This window comes from Nicotiana tomentosiformis, chromosome 9, assembly GCF_000390325.3.
Source record: "Nicotiana tomentosiformis chromosome 9, ASM39032v3, whole genome shotgun sequence".
NCBI classification, from domain to species: Eukaryota; Viridiplantae; Streptophyta; class Magnoliopsida; order Solanales; family Solanaceae; genus Nicotiana; species Nicotiana tomentosiformis.
Window position 1 is genome coordinate 15229306 of NC_090820.1, and position 21090 is coordinate 15250395.

At 37.5% G+C, this 21090-nt stretch overlaps 1 protein-coding gene across 6 annotated transcripts; it reads left to right on the top strand.

The window, feature by feature from the left end:
- Positions 1-1937: 1937 nt before the first annotated feature.
- LOC104100815 (uncharacterized) lies at positions 1938-20832 on the top strand. 6 transcript variants are annotated; one of them, XM_070185561.1, is made up of 4 exons: positions 1938-2759; positions 10747-12363; positions 18016-18085; positions 18168-20298. In XM_070185561.1, the coding sequence occupies exon 4, from the start codon at positions 18306-18308 to the stop codon at positions 19053-19055; it is 750 nt and encodes a 249-aa protein (XP_070041662.1). In that variant the 5' UTR covers positions 1938-2759; positions 10747-12363; positions 18016-18085; positions 18168-18305; the 3' UTR covers positions 19056-20298. The 6 variants fall into 6 exon arrangements, 5 of the variants coding, with proteins under 5 accessions (XP_070041662.1, XP_070041661.1, XP_070041659.1 ...); XM_070185560.1 differs by having other exon boundaries at positions 1947-2759; positions 10162-12363; XM_070185558.1 differs by lacking the exon at positions 1938-2759 and having other exon boundaries at positions 3365-11560; positions 11700-12363.
- The last annotated feature ends 258 nt before the right edge of the window (positions 20833-21090 follow it).

Below are 21090 nucleotides of genomic sequence, written 5' to 3' on the forward strand. Positions count from 1 at the left end.
GATTTCTTTTTTGATTGAAGCATTGGATCTGTATCGTAATTACGGACCTGTAGCAAAAAAGATCGTCGAATTTGGACATCGTATGAGGATTTTATGATATTTTTCTAAGAATTAGGTTGCTAGATGTTTTTCAGATTAATTTCGCAATTGCCACTGACGGCGTATTTAAAAATCTGCACTATTTACAAATATTGAAACCAACATATCTCTTTCGTTATAAGGTCAAATTGAGTGATTCAAAAGCCTAACTTGACTAGAATTTCACAAGGAATCCATTGGAGGCATAAAAAGTGAGTTTCGGGATTGTTTGACATGAGAAACAAGGTATAATAGCTGGCAGAAAAATATATAAAACAAGGGTTTGTTCATTCGGTTTATATAGAATTTACGAACAGAAATATATACCACAAAACCTTAAAAAAGAATTCTTCCATAAGTCTGAAATTAAGCTGCTTAAGTTTTCAAGATTTATTAAATTAAAATAAAAGAAATGTTTCCTTTGTTTTCCTTCTTAAAACTGAAAACGTTGAAATTCCTAAAAGTTAATTCTCATTTTCCTTGGCGAGTTGCTATCTTCTCTGATTTTACTTTTGCGTTTAATAGAAATTCTCCTGAAGCATTGGACCTTTCCTTAATGCCCTTGGTTGTCAATTGGACTATTTGAAATGTTAGCACAAGTGATAAGGCCCAAATCCAACCTAAACTTCTAAAAATGGGATCTTTACGCAAATAATCAGCTAGATTAACTGTTTAGTTTTCTAGCCGGTATACATAGATTTAATACGGATTACAGAGAGTTATACACATATTATATGGTTTATACATATATTATGTATTCGTTGCTTATTTTTGTTTAAGAGGTTTGGTAGACGGCTATTTAGGTTAATTCTCCTAAAAAAGGTTAGGCTAAATGGACTTCTTTAGGATTACCGTTTAAACTTTAATCATGTTAAAAAAAAAAATGAGGAAAAATAGCCTTCGATCATAATTTTGAAAAGCAGCCCTCACAATTATCGGAATTTTGAAGCACCAGGAATTCAGCCATAATGCTGAAAAATTCTGGTGATCCATCAAGATTTGTTGCAAAATCCTGACAATCACCAGATTTTTTCTGCATTGTGGCTGAAAATTTCGGTTATCCTCAAATTTTGCCACGAGTTTTGACAATCACCGTAACTTACTAAAATACTGACGCGCTTCAAAAACCGGCGTCGAGCTATTTTTCCAAAATTTCTATTATCAGGGTCCCCCTAAACTTGTCAAACCCATGGGTCGATATATTTTAAATGACCTTCTCTAATTTTGCAGTCCAAATTTTCTGTAAAACACTGTTTAGAGTGTAAGCACGTAAATTTTGACACGCGCAATTTTTAAAGTTAGTTTAGTATTCCTAGTATTTTTACGTATCTATTTGAGTTACCTTTAATTTTCTAGAATTTGAGTCCATTTTATTTTTAATTAAAACTTTTGAAAAAACACCAAAAATAATTTGTTTTATAATGTTTTCATCTTATATTTTATTTTAGGGTCATTAGTATTTTATAGTGATATTTATTTTTTTCTATGATTTTAACTTATTTTTTCTCTATTTTTATTTGAAAATACCAAAAATAGTTTTATATTATAAAATAGTTAATTTAAATTAATTAAAATTGATTTTTACATTTTTATAGTATCTTTTATGTAGGAAGAATTAAGGTCTTGAGCAAGAATTTTAGATTTGACAAAAAAACAAACTTAGAACAAATTTCAAAAGAAATTTCAGCCCAATACACGCCAAATTTGGCCCAATTCGGGCAAGAGGAGGCCCAAAATCGGCAGTCTATTACCATATCCACTTAACCCTGCCGACCCGCCCCATCTTTGAACTTAAATCCCAGCCGTTCACCTTTTCTCATCCAACAGCCCGCATTTAATCCCAAAAGCCTAATAACCTCCAAACCCTAAATCCAAAAAAATAAAAAAACCAAAGCAGCCGCAGCCCACCCTACCACGCCTCTGCCGCCGCCAGCCACCTTAAATCGCCGGAAATTATAAACAATCCAGCATTCCACGTAAGCCCTGGTCCCCACGTGATTCCCCTCGTCTTTTTCTTCCACGTAGCCACATATAACGAACTCCGTACGGATCGAATCTTCCAGAAATAGAGACGCATTTTCTTTGATTGTTGAGGATCAATTTCGGATAAATGGGGCTCGTGGATTGATTGTAAATCAATCCTCGCCTTCCATCTGTCCCGTATTAGTTCCAGAGAGTGTTGGTTTCCAGATTTTCGGATTCTTTTGGGGGTAATTTTCGAAATTTCGGGTTTCTTAAGGCAAAAGAGAAGTTTCGAGAGAGGGATATAAAGAGGTCGTTTTTCAGATTTTGGGGAGGAGAAAAATTCGGACGGATAGAAAAAATCTAGGGTTTTGATTTTGATTTTCGATCTTTTCACTGATTTTCCTAGTAATTTAATATTTATATATATAAAAGCAAGTTTCTTCCATTTTCCTTTTAACTTCAGTAACCGGAAAACACAAAAAAATTTAGTTCTTTTTCTTTCAATTTTTGGATATTAAATATGGAGTTTAGTTGGAGTTTGGAGCCATTTTGAGTCGTGTGAGAATTGCTCGTGGAGGTTTCAAGGTCCCAATTCCAGTTTCGAATTAGTTTTGTTGCAGCCTCGTTTGCTTCCTGTCGGACGTTCGAATTTCGACGCCGGACTTGCTTGTACTTGCAACCAAACAACGTTAATCAAATGATTTCTGCATATGCAGGTCCAACTTCTCCTCTCTTACTTTTATCTAATGGTGTGGTTGAAATATGATAAGAGTTGTAGGGAATTCATCTCTAAAGTGATAGGTCTTTGATCAAATTTCAGTAGAAGTTGAACTTGGAATTAGCATTTAGTCTCGATTTGCGTTGGAAAATGATATTTGATATGTCGTTCTTGTTGTTTGAATCCTGTTCTCACTGTTTTGATATGCTTGAGTATGTTCAGTCAGTAAGAGTTGATTCGAATGGTCGTTTTCTATGCTTTGAATTCTTTTAGCCGTTGTTATAGTGTTAAAGTATCTCTTGGGTCAAGAAATATTTCATCGATTTGAAACGGACGATCTGTTCGGCTTTGTGATTGTTAAATGAGCATGAATCCGTGATGCATATTCTCATGGTGTTTCAAGCACTAAAGTTGAAACTTTGACTTTATCGATATACATTGATAAACTTATAATTGCAAACATAAGTACTAAAATTGTGACATTTTTTTTAAAATTTAAAGTTCCATCATTATGATGGAAGAATTAAGGCATGACTACAACCTCTATATATATATATATATATATATATATATATATATATATATATATATATATATATATATATATATATCAAAAACCATAATTACACGGAGGAGGACTTAGGTCTTGGCCTCGAAAACAATGTGATAGGTGACTGCACTCAACCTATGATACACAACAACAACATACCCAGTATTATCCACATCGTGGGGTCTGGGAAGGGTAGTGTGTACGCAGACCTTACCCTACCTTGTGAGGATAAAGAGGTTATTTCCAATAGACCCTCGACTCAGGAAAGTATAAGCACCACAATAATAAAAATATAGACAAGGGACAGTACTAAAAGCCATATAAAAGCAGAATAAAAACAACAAGACAGTAAGGTGATCAACAATGAAAGAAAACAACAGTTAGTCATAAATGCGTCAATACTACATTTATGACTACTCTAGACTACCTACTCTACTACCCTAATTCTCGACCTCCATACCTTCCTATCAAGGGCCATGTCCTCGGTCAGCTAAAGTTGCGTCATGTCTTGCCTAATCACCTCTCCACACCTCTTCTTAGGCCTACCTCGATCTCTTCGTAGGCCCTCCAATGTCAACCTTTCACACCTCCTCACCGGGGCGTCTGTGCTCATCCTCCTCACATGACCAGACCACCTAAGCTGCGCTTCCCGCATCTTATCCTCAATAGGGGTCACACCCACCTTATCTCGAATAACCTCATTTCTAATTCTATCTAACCCGGTGTGCCCGCACATCCATCTCAACATCCTCATCTCTGCTACCTTCATCTTCTGGACATGAGCGATCTTGACTGGCCAACACTCTGCCCCATACAACATCGTTGGTCTGACCACCACTCTGTAGAACTTACCCTTAAGTTTCGGTGGCACCTTCTTGTCACACAAAACACCGGAAGCGAGTCTCCATTTCATCCATCCCGCCCCAATACGATGTGTGACATCTTCATCAATCTCCCATCCCCCTGAATAATAGACCCAAGTTACTTAAAACTCCCTCTCCTAGGGATGACGTGCGAGTCCAGCCTCACCTCCCCTTCTCCTCCTTGAGTCTCGCCACTGAAATTACACTCCAAGTATTCTGTCTTGGACCTGCTCAACTTGAAACCTTTAGATTCCAGGGTCTGCCTTCATACCTCTAACTGCGCATTCACATCGTCTCGCGTCTCGTCGATCAATACAATATCATCTGCAAATAACATACATCACAACACCTACCCTTGGATGTGGCGCGTCAGTACGTCCATCACCAGAGCAAAGAAAAAAGGGCTTAGTGCCGACCCCTGTTGCAACCCCATCATAACCGAAAAATAGTCTGAGTCCCCACCCACCGTCCTCACTCGGGTCTTTACTCCATCATACATGTCCTTAATCAATCTAATGTAGGCAACATGTACACCTCTAGCCTCCAAACATCGCCACAAAACCTCCCTCAGAACTTTATCGTACGCCTTTTCTAAGTCGATGAACACTATATGCAAGTCCTTCTTTCTCTCCCTATACTGCTCCATCAATCTCCTAACAAGGTGGATGGCTTCTGTAGTCGAACGCCCCGGCATAAACCCATACCGGTTCTTGGAAATAGACACAATCCTTCTCACCCTTAGCTCTACCACTCTCTCCCAGACTTTCATAGTATGGCTAAGCAGCTTGATACCCCGATAGTTATTGGAATTTTAGATATCACCCTTGTTCTTGTATACAGGAACCATCGTGCTCCACCTCCACTCTTCGGGCATCTTCTTCGTTCTAAAAATGACATTAAATAACCTAGTGAGCCACTCCAAGCATGCCTTGCCCGCACTCTTCCAAAACTCCACTGGGATTTCATCCGGCCCGGTCGCTTTGCCTATGCTCATCTTACACATAGCCCCCTCAACTTGCCATCTCCGAAGGATTAGCCCCTCATCCAACAAAACTCTACCTTATTCGTCCTTGATGCACTTTACTTGGTCCAAGTCACGCGTCTTCCTTTCTCGCGCCTTGGCTAACCTGAACAACCTCTTATCCCCACCTCGACCCTCGAGTTCCTCATACAAACGACTAAAAGTTGCAGTCTTGGCCGCCGTAACTGCTAGCTTTGCCTTTTTCTTAGCCAACTTATAATGCTCCCTATTCGCTCTCTTCTCCTCATCATCTACACTTTCCACTAGTTTCAGATATGCTGCTTTCTTAGTTTTCATTTTTCCTTGCACCTCTCTGTTCCACCACCAGTCTCCCTTGTGACCACCAGAGTAACCCCTTGAGACCCCTAATACCTTTCTCGCAGCTTCCCAAATGCACTGCGCAGTCGTGGTCCACATAGCGCTTGCGTCCCCACTACTCCTCCAAGCCCCCATAGTCACCTGTTTGACCCCCAACTCTTGCGCTTTAGCTTCCGTCAAGGCTCCCCACTTGATACTATGTTGGCTATGCATTGCCCTCTTCCTCATCTTCCTCGTGATCTCAAGGTCCATGACCAGGAGCCTATGGAGGGTCGAGAGGTTCTCACTCGGGGTGACCTTGCAATCCGTGCAAAGACCTCTATAGGACTTCCTGCAGAGTAAATAATCAATCCGAGTCTCGGCCGTTGAACTCCCGGAAGATGACCAAGTGCTCCCTCTTCTTCGGGAAACTCGAGTTTGCTATCACCAAATCAAATGCTCTAGCAAAGTCCAGCAAAGACGTTCCTCCTCCGTTTCTATCTCCAAAACCAAAGCCACCATGAACATCATCATAACCCCCAGACGACGCTCCAATGTGACCGTTGAAATCTCCTTCTATGAAAAGCTTCTCAGTATGTGGGATACCACGCACCGTCTCATCCAAATCCTCCCAGAAACACCTCTTGACTTCCTCATCCAAGCTTGCTTGGGGTGCGTACGCTCTGATTATGTTCAAAGTAAAACCTCCAACAACTAGCTTAATAGTCATCATCATGTCATTCACCCTCCTAACCTCCACCACTAGTTCACGGAGGTCCTTATCAACCAAGATACCTACCACGTTCATGCCCCCACTCTTCCAGAATACCAAAGTTTGAAATTGCCCACATCTCGCGCCTTATCTCCTACCCACCTAGTCTCCTGTACACAAGCTATATTAATTTTCCTTTTCTCGAGAATCTTCGCTAACTCTACAGATTTTCTAGTCAAAGTTCCTATATTCCAAGACCCCACTCTCAGCCTAGTAGCACCCTTAGCCCTCTTACCCCCCTTACCCCCACACCTCATCCCCCGTTCTGATACCCCCGAGGACAAGACCTTACCCTGCCATCGTTCACCAAAACCACTATAATCTATGAGTCACTATGCAAGCACTATCCCGAAAACAAGCGACAAAAATAAAATGAATTATCGAAATATAATCTACCACTAAAGGTCGCAAAACAGGTGAAGAAATAAAATAAAATAACTAACGGAAACTATAATCTACAATTAAATGTCAGAAAAACTGGTGAAGAAATACAGTACAAGAGCTAACGGGGGCTATAATCTACAACTAAAGATCACAAAGAAAATGTGCAAAACTATAATGCAAAGCTATCACTAATGCAATTAATTTAGCAATGCTAGGGCCAATACTAACTAAAGATTCAAGAACAAAATAGGCAGGCAATGAGCTACAATTACGCTAAAATACAAACTATTAAAATATCAAGACAAGAGAGAAACAATAAAAACTGGATTGCAGTCCTTGAAGTTAACGAAAATCTGGCCGTGATGGATTGCGACGAGCTGGAGGAACGGTGTCGTCATTTGAAACTGGCGGACCGAGAATCAGCCGAATTTTTTTGGATCTGTATTTGGTTTCGATTTGTTTAACCACTCAACCCAAATGTTCCGTATATACTCTCTGAAAATCTTCTGAACGCCTCATCAGAAAGCTCATCGGAAAATCGATAAATCTCCAGAAGAAAGAACGAACTTTGCCGGAAAATCAATACTGTAATTCCAAGAACAAAAGTATTTAGCTTGGGTAAGAAAAAGGTTGTGCATCCTAGGGTAGTTTGTAGAAACACACATGGATGTTACGTACAAAAAGGTGAGAGGAAGAAGCTTATTGCTAGGTGCTGCCATTGATAACAAACTTGTTTTTCTTTTGTCTGAATCTGAAGTTAGGGATCCCGTCAACTTCTAGCTTCATCGGGTAATGATACAACCTTAGTGAAGATAGAAACAATTTTGGATTCTTCACCCAGGTTAGCAAGCTTGTGAGCAGAGTTGTTACCTTCTCTCAAGGTGTGACAAAAGACAAAGTTAGCATCCTTGGTCATGGTTTGAATTTTCCCAATAATATCATTGAATCTCCAGGGAGGTGTCCTGTGTCTTTTGATCAAGTTAAGAATAATCATCGAGTCAGATTCGACTATAACATTTGTAAGGTCCTTTGTAATACACATTCTGATTCCTTGCATCATAGCTTTAGCTTCCACAATATTGCAACTATAATTATGACATTTTTTTAAAAAATTTATAGTTCCATCATTATGATGGAGGAGTTAAGGCATGACTCCAGCCTGTATATATATATATCAAAAACCATAATTACATGGAGGAGGACATAGGCGTTGGCTTCCAAAACAGTGTGATAGGTGACTGCACTCAACTTATGATACACGAGTGAACAAAAGTATTTATCTTGGGTAAGAAGAAGGTTGTGCATACTAGGGTAGTTTGTAGCAACACACATGGATGCTATGTACAAAAAGGTGAGAGGAAGAAGCTTATTTCTAGGTGCTGCCATTGGTAACAAACTTGTTTTTCTTTTGTCTGAATCTGAAGTTAGGGATCTCGTCAACTTCTAACTTCAGTGAAGCTCTAACATTCAAGGGTAATGATACAACCTCATTGAAAATAGAAACAATTTTGGATTCTTCACAGGTTAGCAAGCTTGTGAGCAGAGTTGTTGCCTTGAGAATCTCTCAAGGTGTGACAAAAGACAAAGTTAGCATCCTTGGTCATGGTTTGAATTTTCTCAATAATATCATTGAATCTCCAGGGAGGTGTCCTGTGCCTTTTGCTCAAGTTAAGAATAATCATCGAGTCAGATTCGACTATAACATTTGTAAGGCCCTTTGTAATACATATTCTGATTCCTTGTATCATAGTTTTATCTTCCGCAATATTGCAACTTCAATCTCCATAGAATTCTACAAAAGCACCAATTACCACACCATTGTGATCTCTGAAAAGACGAAACTGGATTACCTTTGCTACAACCATCAACATTGAGTTTAACCCAACCTGTTGGAGGTTTTTGCCAATAAACGATCTGACAGTGAATAGCTGGGGAAACCTTCTCAATTCTACTGTAGGTATCATGCCACAGGTTAGGAAGATGCACATCTGGGAACCTCGTATGGATAAGCATAGTTATCGTCTTGATCACTTGCTGAATCATGAATCGATGGGACATGTTCTTTTTATCAAACCTAGCAGAACATATGTTCTTCCAAATTTGCCAGCATATAATTGAAGGTAGGCATTGCAGAAATGTCTTATGGACTTCATTTTTGGGCTTAGTCAACCACCACCTCATACCTCTATGTCTTACCTGGCCTTGGACCGATCTGATACCACAAGAGTTACAGAAGAAGGACCATACTAGATTGGTAATATGACTATCACTGAGCAGATGGTCAGTGGATTCCTCATAATGGTCAGTGAAGCAACAGTTACATATGGAGGCAATATTCACTCCAAATATTTTAACAGCAATGTCAGTTGCCACCTTATCCAATAGGACTCTCAACACAAAAAAAAGGAGACTTTAAAAGGAAGCTTTTCATGCCAAATAGTCATACTTGTAAGAGTAGTTCCTTTCTTAGTTCTCAGAGTACGCCAGGCAGATTTACAAGTAAATTCCCCTGAAGGATCCGAAGTCCATATGGGTCTGTTGTTTCAATCGGTATTGAAGGGGAGGACATTGACTTTACTGCTTAGCCTTAAGTAGAAGTTGTGACTTTGAATTTATGGTATATCCACAAACTTATCGAGGTAACCAGACTTAACGCATTGTTTGGAAACTAGAAAAGAGAAACGAATGAATGTTTTAACCCAAAATGATAACATTTAAATAGCGTTATGAACTTAAAAAAGAAAAAGAAAAAACAAGGGGCAAAACAAACCTAACGTGTCCGATTTCATATCTCTACTGTCAGGGGCGGATCTAGCCTTAAGCTTATGGATTCCCAACTTAGTAGCTTTTACCCAAATTCTATATTTATATTAAAAAAATTACTATATTTCTATAAATATTTGACTGTTAACCCAGTTATTATTGTATAGATAACTCGAGATTCCTGTAGGAGCCCATAAACTTCAAATTTACTAACCGTGCATGTTGTATTCATGATTTTGTTTGACCAAACGTTTTTGTTTAAAATTCTACGTATAGCATTGTAAAGTAGCCCAATTTCACTATTAGGTTAAGAACATCCCTAATATTTAAGAGAAAATTATCCTCTATAACCCTTCAAAATTTTAATAGCCTCTGTTTTCCTCCATGGACCCGAAATGTCCCTCCGGCCCAAACATATTATATCAATAGCCTATATATAATCCATAATACACTGACCTACCCACACTTTCTAACTCACGTTTTTTTCCTATTGCACTTGGTTCTCTCGAAACACCGGTTTCTTCTCAAACACAGCTTCTCCATTTTTACTCTTACTCTCAATGTAAGTCAAAATTTCAGTAGGTTTTCGGATGTTTGTTCATAGTCGAGTCTATAATGGAGGAAAGAAGTCTTTGAAGAAAAATATAAAGTTGAGGGCATCTCCAAATTCTATGAAATTAGCTGGTAAATTAGTGAAATATAATCCTAGTTTAAGTAGGAATGATGATGACGATTTTGAAGATTTACCAGAATTTGGGTGCGATTTGGGGCATGCAACCCCTAAATCTGTTGAAGGAATGCAAAGTACCCATGTTGATAGAAGGACTCGTTCACATAGCGGGACTCCCAGCGATAGAGTAACAACGAGATCACAAACTGCTCAACGTGTAGTTGTTGAAAAAGGAACAAGTTCAAAAAGAAAGATTAAAATGGTGGGAAAGGATGTTGTGAAGGATAAGGATAAAGGTTCTAAAAGGAAGGCTAAAAGGGATGGGGATGATATTCTATCAAAAAAGAGAAAAGTTCACGTTGATCAAAAATGTTCTAGCTCATCTGATTTGAAGGTATTTTCTAATAATATAACTCTGACTTGTGTGCATTTAGTTTATTTTAGTATGTAGAACATTTATCCAATATAGCAGGTATATTCCAGATTTGTATATAAAATGTATCATTCTTTTTTCATATTGTATATAATTTGTATCAAGTCAATAAGTAATGTGCAATTTGTATATAAAGTGTATCATCTATCCGCATAGTGTATAAGTAATGTTTAAAGTGCATATTTGTGGTTGTTATGAAGCTTATATATATTTAAATTTTTGTGGTCTACAGTTTTGGGATTACTATGTTCCTTTGAGTGATCATTATAGTACTCGTATCAGTGTGCATACAAACTGCATTATAGTGAAACATTTGAAAGATACTTTGGATGATCAGCAGATTGAGATGTTTAGAAGAACAGGTTTTGGTTATTTTGTGGACTTGCTCGAATTTTTTATACAGAACCAACTTATCCATTCACTATTGCTTAGGAAAGTAGTGTCACCTAAATATGATGAGTTATGGATTAAAATGAATAGCATCAAGTTGCGCTTTGGACTTGAAGAGTTTTGTATTATCACATGTTTAAAGTGTAATGGTGATCCTAATAAGGATTATGAATATGTCAAATCAAGTCGGTTGATGGAATTGTACTTTCCAAGCATGTCAAAAGTGTTTAAGAAATTATTAACTGACTGTTTCTTAAAAAAGATGTGAAAATCTGATGAGGACGCATTAAAGATTACAATATTTTATTTCATTCACAATTTCCCATTTTCTATTACGAATGATGATTTTATAACAAAGAATGATTTTCTATTGGTTGAATCTGGTGATTTTGAGACTTTCCCTTGGGGGAAAGTGGTTTTTCAATGCTACGTTGGAGTTAATGAAAGATAAGGTTCGTAGTAGGAGAGAGATGTACCGATATGGTGGTTTGCCTTTGGCATTCCAGTGTTGGTTTTATGAATGCTGCCCCTATACTCGCAAAAAACTCACTTACCGGATTGGAGATCTTGTGCCACGCATACTAAACTGGACTGTAAAGAAGAAGGTGACCTTCAAGAGGTTGAGAAAAGAATTTTTTCTTTTAAGTCGGGAGCAGGTAAAAAAATATTTTTGTTTAGTTTACAATATTTTATTGCAATACCCCGATGATTTTGGGCCATTGGTCCAGAAAATTTAACATGACTGTTGTGCCATTGGATGACTTCAATGTTCTGTTGGGAATTGATTTTCTAAAGAAGAACAAAGTCGCTCCAATTCCTCATTTGGATAGACTTATGTTCATGGGGGAGTCAAACCCCGGCTTTGTGAAAGGTATTCGGCCCTACGGGGATGAAAGAAAGAACGCTGGGATTGCGGCTTTGATTTCTGCCATTGCATTTGAGAAAGGCTTGAAGAGGGGCGAAGAGACTTACCTTGCTGCACTCGTTGAAGTCATGCCAGATGTGCAGATTGAGGTCCCGGATTGTGTTGCAAATTTGCTGAAGGAATTCAAAGATATGATGTCTCCAGAATTGCCAAGGGAGTTACCGGGAGAACCGAGCCTCAGGTTCTAATATGCGACCGAAGATTCAAATGGCAAGGCCATGATTACGAACTTGGAACTATTGGATGAAAGACGTGAGGAAGCTTTAGTCCGGTTGGCCGTCCAGAAACAACGGATAGAGAGATACTACAACCGAAGAGCCAACCTCCGACATTTCAATATCGGGGACTTGGTGTTGACGAGAGTAACATTACACACCCGGAACCTGAACGAGGGAAAGCTGGGGCCGAATTGGAAAGGACCGTATCGAGTCATCAGAATTACCGGTAAAGGCTCATACAAACACGAAGCGGGAAACGGTGTGCAACTACCGAATAACTAGAATGTGACGCACTTAAAGCGGTACTACTACTAAGGTATGATCTTAAATACTCTTTAATCATGTTATGAATTAGACTAACACTTTCAGGCAACTGACAAGGATGGATGTGGCTATTATGTATGAAAGCACGTGTTGCACTCTTTTCCCTTAAACTAGTTTTGTCCCAAAATGGATTTTTCGGTAAGGTTTTTAATGAGGCAATAGTAAAACATGCTTACTTATATTAGAAGGAAGGTCTCAAACCGGAGTCAATAGGCGTTCATTTCGCATCAATAGTATCCGAGCCCTCTCAAGCTCGACCTCGAATACTATGGGCCATTACTCTCGGATTACGATTTTCAGCAAGGGAAAATTTAGCAAGGAAAAATAAAAACCTTGTATGGTAAAAGCTAAGGCTCGGTGGTTAGGATTCATTGTAAGGGCCAAACGGTCGTGTGAACCGTGCCCACATAGTCCACTTTAGCCATGACACAAGCTTTTACGCGTTTTCGATCATGTACTTTACACCCAAAAATGAAAGAAAGTTCCGCCTTACTATTACACATTTTCTTTCCTCTTAAATTCTGGATCCTAAGAGCCCACGGGCTACCCCTATTCGAGGACTATCGAGCCCAAGGGCTACCCCCACTCGGGGACTGTCGTCCGAAAAAAGTTCGAACAACTCGGGTTACTAAATCTCGGAGGCACCTAACCTATTAGGTGGTGCCTAAATACAAAAGGCTACGGCCGCCCTAAAAATGGCTCGGAGACATCCGAAGCTTGTAATCAGAAAGTAAGGCCTTTATAAAAATTCGAAACTTGCTAAAAGGTTATCCTCGGCAAAATCATCGTCTAAAATCACTTACGCATCTTAAAATAACTTCCGGTCACACCAAATCTTCAAAGCCTCGAGCAAACAAAGTTATATCGAAGTTAGGCTCCGTTCGGACTCTGAAAAACGAACGTCCTATAACTACATTTGATTCTATGCTAAGGCATTAGAAACATTGCAAGAATAGAAATTATAAAAAGATGCTGAAAAAGTAAAGACTCGAAATTGCTAGACAGGGAAATATATATATATATATATATATATATATATATATATATACTGGAATATACTTACAAAGGACCAATAAACACGGCCGCAAAATAAACGAAAAATGTACATAAGACAAAAACTAAAAAAGTACTAAGGCATATACGCATAGTCTTCACCAGGGCTCGACTCGTCACCAGAGCCATCGGAGCCTTCGAATCCCTCCAAGCCCTTAGAACCCTCAGAGCCTTCGGCACCTTCCTGCTCGTAAAGCCTCTTAGCCTCGGCCTCGGATTTCTTGGCTTCTTCGATCTCAGTCGACAAGTCAAAACCTCGGGCATGGACTTCCTCAATTGTCTCTCTTCGGTATAGCCGCTTCATGTATTCGTCCTTTGCCTTCAGGCGAACATAAATTATACATTTCTAATACATATTTTATACCTTTAATATACATAATACATAATATCAATTAAGTGTATGATGTGTAGTTTCTACAAGTAATATATTGGTTGTCTTTTTTACTTTAAAATTTCATGATTGCTAAGTTTTGTTTTATTTGTAATTGGTGTTTGTGTCACGACCCAAATCTCCCTCCGTAGGATGTCGTGATGGCACCTAATCTTAGGGACTAGGTAAGTCTAATATTTACCGAAATCATAACAATATTAAATAACGAATGACAAATACAAAGTATAAATCTCTATACAATACTTAAAATAAATCCCAAAATCCAGTAGTACAAGTCATGAGCTCTACTGAGTTACTAGAAGCCTACAAATATAACTGTTTGAAGTAGAGATAAAACAGTGCAAGCCGAAACCTGTGAACGCAGCAACAGGTTTACCTTGAATCTCCACAACAAGATCCGTACAGCTAGCTAGCGATCAACTGACTCCAAATTACCTGGCTCTGCACAAAAATGTGCAGAAGTGTAGTATGGGTACACCACAGTCGGTACCCAATAAATATCAAGACTAACCTTGGTGGAGTAGTGACGAGGTACAGTTAAGACACTCATTAGTCTAATAACCTGTGCAATATAGTATACGAAAATAATAGAAAACAAATAGCAGCGATAACAACCATAATCAACTAGTGATGTAAACAGCAAGGCAGCAAGAACACCATAATTATTACTTAGACGGATAAAAAACACAAGTACAACCAATTAAACAAGTCTTTCAAATATAAATCTTTCACATATAATTCCTTCGAATAAATACCCTCCAAATATATTCCTTCAAATAAGTATCCTTCGAATATAAAACTTTTTTAAATAAATATCTTATATCATAATCATAAAATACGGGTCTCAGCCTCCTTTCATATTCTCACGGCACCTTGTGCCCATATCTCGTGCTAAATATGTCAATACATAAAATTCGCATAATCAATTTATTTTCAATAAAGTAAGGTTACAAATTTTAAATCAAGTAAAAATTCAACAAAGAAATGAGTTTGTTTTAGAAATAGTTTGAGTGAAGAAAATGACATTTCAAATTAAATAAAGCATAAGATAAGCTATTGATTTGGATGTACAACTTATTAAATTTAAACATAAAAGTAATTTTTTTTATTTAAAACAATTCAATCATCAAGAACAAGTACAAACCAGAAATACAAATCCTCAGAGTATCATACGAAAAATCCAAAGACAACACAATACTACAAGAAATACAAAACACTTAATATTAAGTCAAATAATACATCATGGAGAACACAAAAATTTACATATTACGAAAAAATAAAATAATCAAAGGCAAGTGCAGCCATAGAGAAATATCAACAAAGGGGCACTCCCGAGGTACCGCCTCGTAGTCCCAAATCATAAATAAATTTCAATAAACAACAATGCCCACAGGCCATCACGAGTCATCACAAATCAATCCCCAACATAGCCCACCTTGTCTCACCACGTGCGCAATAATAAAGTAAATGCCCGCCTTGTCTCGCCGCACGCGCATAACGATATTCCCACCTTGTCTCGCCACATGCGCAATCCCCCCTCTCACACACACACACACACACACACACACACACATATATATATATATATATATATATATATATATATATATATCACGCCGCATGTGCATATATCAATAGTAACAATAGCATGGCAGAAACCTCGTGCAAACACCCGAACAAACCTTCCAACAATATCACGTGCCAATATCACAACATTTCAAAATTGCACCTCGAGTGCTCAAATATTACAACTTGCCACAAAAATCAAAAATACATTAATTTTCACAATAAGGAGCCCATGGCTCGACCATAATGTGCACATAATCTTAACAAAATATACGGGAGTGAACAACTCAATATAATAATATTTCACAATTTAACACTTTGCCTCAATATGATTTACGGCCATTACAACTCAATACCAATTTCAACAATATGAACTGGAAAGTAATTCATCAAGGAACAATGCCTTCTTAAATCTAAATTATTAGATAATAATATTATGCCTCAATTTAAACTTATTTAATTAATTATTTATCGGTGAAAAATTCATAAGGTGATTATTTCCAAGAAATATCAAATCAGCAAACACACAGAATTCACATACAAATCCAAGTGACAATCACGCCAAATTATCATATAAAAACAAGCTCGGCAAACAAGGAATGAGGCATGACACATAAAAGATTTAATATGTGCCAACAAATTTCCAATTTAATACATAAGGACGTCTACGAATTTCAACCAATATAACCAAGTACGTACTCGTCACCTCGCGCACATGGTTTTCAATTACACAATTTTCACATAAGACTCAATGCCTAAGGGGTTTTTCCCCCACTCAAGATTAGGCAAGATACTTACCTCGAACCATGAAATTCTTTACTCCGCTATGCCTTTGCCTCGCGAATTGGCCTCCGAAATCCTCGTATCTAGTCACAATTAATTCAATATACTCAATACGAATTATAGAAACTAATTCTATATGAAAATACTAAATTTTCCAATCAAAATCCGAAATTCAATTCAAAAATCGACAGTGGGGCCCACGTCTCAGAATCCGACAAAAGTTATAAAATATGAATACACATTCACCACGAGTCCAACCATACAAATTTTACCAAATTCCGACATCAACTCGACCTTCAAATCCCCAAATCTTATTTTCAAATCCCTAGGCCCAAATCCTCGAATTTCACCTCAAAACCACATAATCTAGTTCGGAATAATCGATGGTAATTCAATATTATTGACTAACAATGATCACAAGTGACTTAACTCAAGTTTTCCCGTGAATTCTTGCTCAAATATCGCCTCAACCCATGTTGGAAATGTCTAAAATGACAAAAATTGTCGGAACCCTCTGTTTTGTAATTTGTCCAGTGCTTTCGCACCTGTGGACACTTAACCGCATCTGCGGTTTGGCTTTTGCGGAGATTGTGGTCGCTTCTGCGGACAAGAGTCCTCTTCTGCGAGGCATCCGCTTCTGCGATGAGGCTGACCCTTCCCCTTTTCCACTTCTGCGATGCGTGTGCCGCTTCTGCGGTCGCGCTTCTGCGAGGCATCGTCCGCTTCTTCGGACCTTACGCTTCTACGATGCAAGGCTCTCTTCTGCGAGCTAAATTCCGCAGGTGCGATTGCACCATAAGGCCAAAATTTCCAGCAGCTGTTTAAGTCCAAATTTCGATCTGTTAAACATCCGAAACTCATCCGAGGCCCCCGGGACCTCAACCAAACATACCAACAAGTTCTAAAACATCATATGAACTTAGTCGAAGCCTCAAATCACATCAAACTACTCTAAAAACATGAATCATATCCCAATTCAAGCTTAATGAAACTAAGAACTTTCAACTTCTACATTCGATGTCGAAACATATCAAATCAAGTCCGATTGACCTCAAATTCTGCACACAAGTCATAAATGATATAACAGGCCTATTCCAATTTCCAGAATCATATTTCGACCCCGATATCAAAAAGTCATCTCCCCAGTCAAACTTCTAAGTTTAGATTTCTGTTTTAGCATTTCAAGCCTAATTTAACTACAGACTTTCAAATAATTTTTTGGACACACTTATAAGTCCAAAATCACTATACAGGGCTATTGGAATCGTCAAAATTCTATTTCGGGGTCGTTTACACATAAGTCAACCTCCGGTCAACTATTTCAACTTAAGCTTTAAACCTTGGAACTAAGTGTTCTAATTTATTCCAAAACCTCACCGGACCCGAACCAATCACCCCGACAAGTCACATAACAACTGCAAAGACATATTGAATAGTAAATTGGGGGAACGGGGCTGTGATACTCAAAACGACCGGCCGGGTCGTTACAGTTTGGCAACATTGCCCCAACAAATGTTGAACAAACAAGGCTTGAATTGCATGATTTTGTCCCGTGCATGAAGATAAAAATGAGATGTATATCGAATCTGGAGTCGTGGTTGAAGTTAATCCAAGAGATGATGTTGATGATTTCAACACTAGACCTAAAATAATGCTAAGAAGCACCCCAAAAATAAGCTGGAATCACAACCTATAAACAATGAGAATCCGGATCTACAACCCAGTAACTTGAGTTCAAGCGAGAATGAGCTGAAACTTCTGAGAAGTGAAATCAACAAGGTACAGTTCTATTTTGGCTTTGAGCAGTTCTGACAACTTAATTGATATTCGGTTTCACTTTTTCTTTTATAGGTAAACGACAAGGTTTCGTCTTTGGAGTAGTTAATAATTTCCTCATTTGAAAAGGTTTTTAAAGCTCTAGGTAAACGCGGTGCTTCAAAGGTATTCTCATGACTATGCTTATTTGTTATTTTTATAACTTTTTGTATATTTTTCCTGAACAGGGTGATAGAAAATATGGCGACCATCATGACAGTTATGTCTATCATGATAGTCATGTCCATTATGATATTGGTGATATTCATAATGATTATTTTGGCGATAAGGAAGTTGCAGAGTATAATTTTGGTAGTGAGGAAGTTATGGAGAAAAATATTGGCAATGAGAAAGTTGTAAAGAAAATTGTTGGCACTAAGATAAGTCTAGAGCAAACTGTTGATGTTATGGAGGGTGTGGTGAAGGATTCTATAGAAGCTGGTAAAAGTAGTGAAGGAGTTGGTGATGATGAAGCCTCGATTGAGGATGCCGAGCCTGAAATCACTGCAATCACCCAGAAGTTTTGTGACAAAAATGATGTAGATAGTGATAGTGTAGTTAATATTGTAGAAGTTAAGAAAAATACTGCTAATATGGGGGGTTTGGTTGAGGATTCTGTACAAGTTGTTGGTAAAAATAGTTGTGAGGAAGTTGGCGAGGACAATGATTGGACTAGTTATGCTGAGGCTCAAATAAATGCAATCTTCCTAAAGTATTTCGATCAAAATATTGTACATGGTGATTGTTTTAGAGTGGAGAAAAATGTTGCTACTATGCAGGAAGATCGTATAGTTGTTGTTGATCATGACACACCTGAAATGATCCCTAGAGAAAGGAAACCAGCAGGGGTCATGAAGTCACCATTTAGGAACACATTTGATTCTGGTGGCACCATCCAAATTGCTCAAAATAAGCCAACTAAGTCAAAGAAGCCCATCTTGACAAATAAGCCAAATAAGTCTATCTTCACTATAAAATATCATTTTCAAGAAAATGTTGACAATCCTGTTGATTTTAGAATATTGTGTAAGTGGAACACTTTCATCAATAGAGGCTTAAGGACTAATGCACCGTAAGATTTATGTTTCAGTTTTTTCTTTTTCGTTTTTTTTCCTTGTTTATTTTTCGTGTTTCGTGTTATGAACCATATCTTTTTATCGTGATTCATCAGCGACGGTATACAGAGATTAGCAATAAGCTAAATAAAATCTTTAAATTTGGATTTGATGATTTTGTAGAAAAAAAATGATTCTTCACATTTGCATATCCCGGCCTACCCCTGTGTGATTTAGTAAGTCAACACTATAATGGTTCTTTATATTTTCAGCATATTGATGTTAATTTGTTAGCATAAATGCCATTTCCTTTCTTTTATCCATGTTGTAATTACATCTAGATTCTATTTGTAATAAAATAAGAAATGGGACTCGGTAACCCTTGGATAGTAGGCAGAAGAAAGGACTAGAACAATAATGGCAATAGAAAATATAGTATCAACTTGGAAGAGTATCCTTTATGTATATTTACAGTATCTTATGTAAAATATATAATCGGTTTATACATAAAATATATATTTTAGTTTTCCCATAATGTAATTTTCTAACTATGTATGTTTATTTTTCATATTTCAGTATATTTATGTTATTTTTTACTATTTGAGAAAGAAAGGGAAGTACGGTGTTGATATTCTAGTAAGATTCACAACTACCGACTGTTGGTTTAACTGCTTGATTTCGAATTTGTACAAGGAGTTTTTGGAGAAAAACAAAGACATGAATTTGATTACTGAAACAGATCCAATTGCTGAGTATATACTTGGGTATTTTTTAAGATATAATGTTCCTTGGTGTACTGTTGATGAAGTCATTTTCCCTATAAATCTGTCTGATAAGTGGCACTGGATATTGGCGAGACTGTCATTCAAAGATCTGCGCATTTATGTATACGATTCCATGAGTGGCGCGCGGCAGAATAGTGCAGTTCGGAGATCAATTAAGCTATACTCAGTGTTGCTCCCATATTTTCTTCATCGTATTGGTTTTTGGGATACAAAGGAGAATCATATGGGAACTCGCGACATTGATCCTTTTGAGATTCATGTCGTTGATAGGTTGCCAACGCAAGATAACACGTAAATTATTATTGAATATTTCTGATTCTTATTCATTTTTGTACATGAATTCCTATTTGGATATTATACTAACTTATTCAACGTTTATGTGCGACCTTGTATGTAGTGACTGTGGTGTTTATGTTGCTGCATTTACTGAGTACATCATTCAAGGCAACAGTATTTCTAAAGCTATTGATATTGATGGGATACAGAACCGATATGGTATATTGCTACGGGATTATGGAGTGAAGAAACAAAGAGCACATGCAGTTAGTGATGACGAGTCTACTGGTAGATTGAAGGATCTGACAAAAAGGATAACAAGAAAAATGGCAAGTCGCATGACGTTGGTGATGACAAGGCTTTGAAGGATAACAAGAAAAGGGCCAAGACGCATGTCGTTGGTGATGACGAGACTTTGAAGGATATCAAGAAAAAAGGGCAAGTTGCATGCCGTTGGTGATGACTAGACTTTGAAGGAAATCAAGAAAAAGGGCAAGTTGAAGGGCAAGATGAAGAAGTTTGGGATAGTTTAGCGGAAAATTCACATGTAGTTTTAAGATGAAGTGATTTGGTACTGATATTGTCTTATGATTGGATATAATTGCATACTTATATCACGTTTTATATTTTTTGTTTGGGATGTTTTTGAACAATATGTTTGAAATGCTAATGTTGAATTTGTACTTTTAATTGCGACTTGTTTGTTTTCACTTAATAGTGAAATTTTGAAAGTTTTAGATTTTGTGTAGTTTTGACTTTTCTATAGTTTTAGTTTTTTAATTTATACAGTTTTAATCTGTTTCGACAGGTTTTGCAAATTTAGCTGGTGTTGCTAAGTTGTTATAGGAAGTTTTGTGAATGAAGTTTTGGGGGCAGCTAAATTGTATATAAATTGTATAGCGACAGTATATTTTATATAAATTTTGTATAGTAACAGTCGTTTTTGTATATATTTTGTATAATGACATCTATTTTGTATAAATTTTATATAGCCA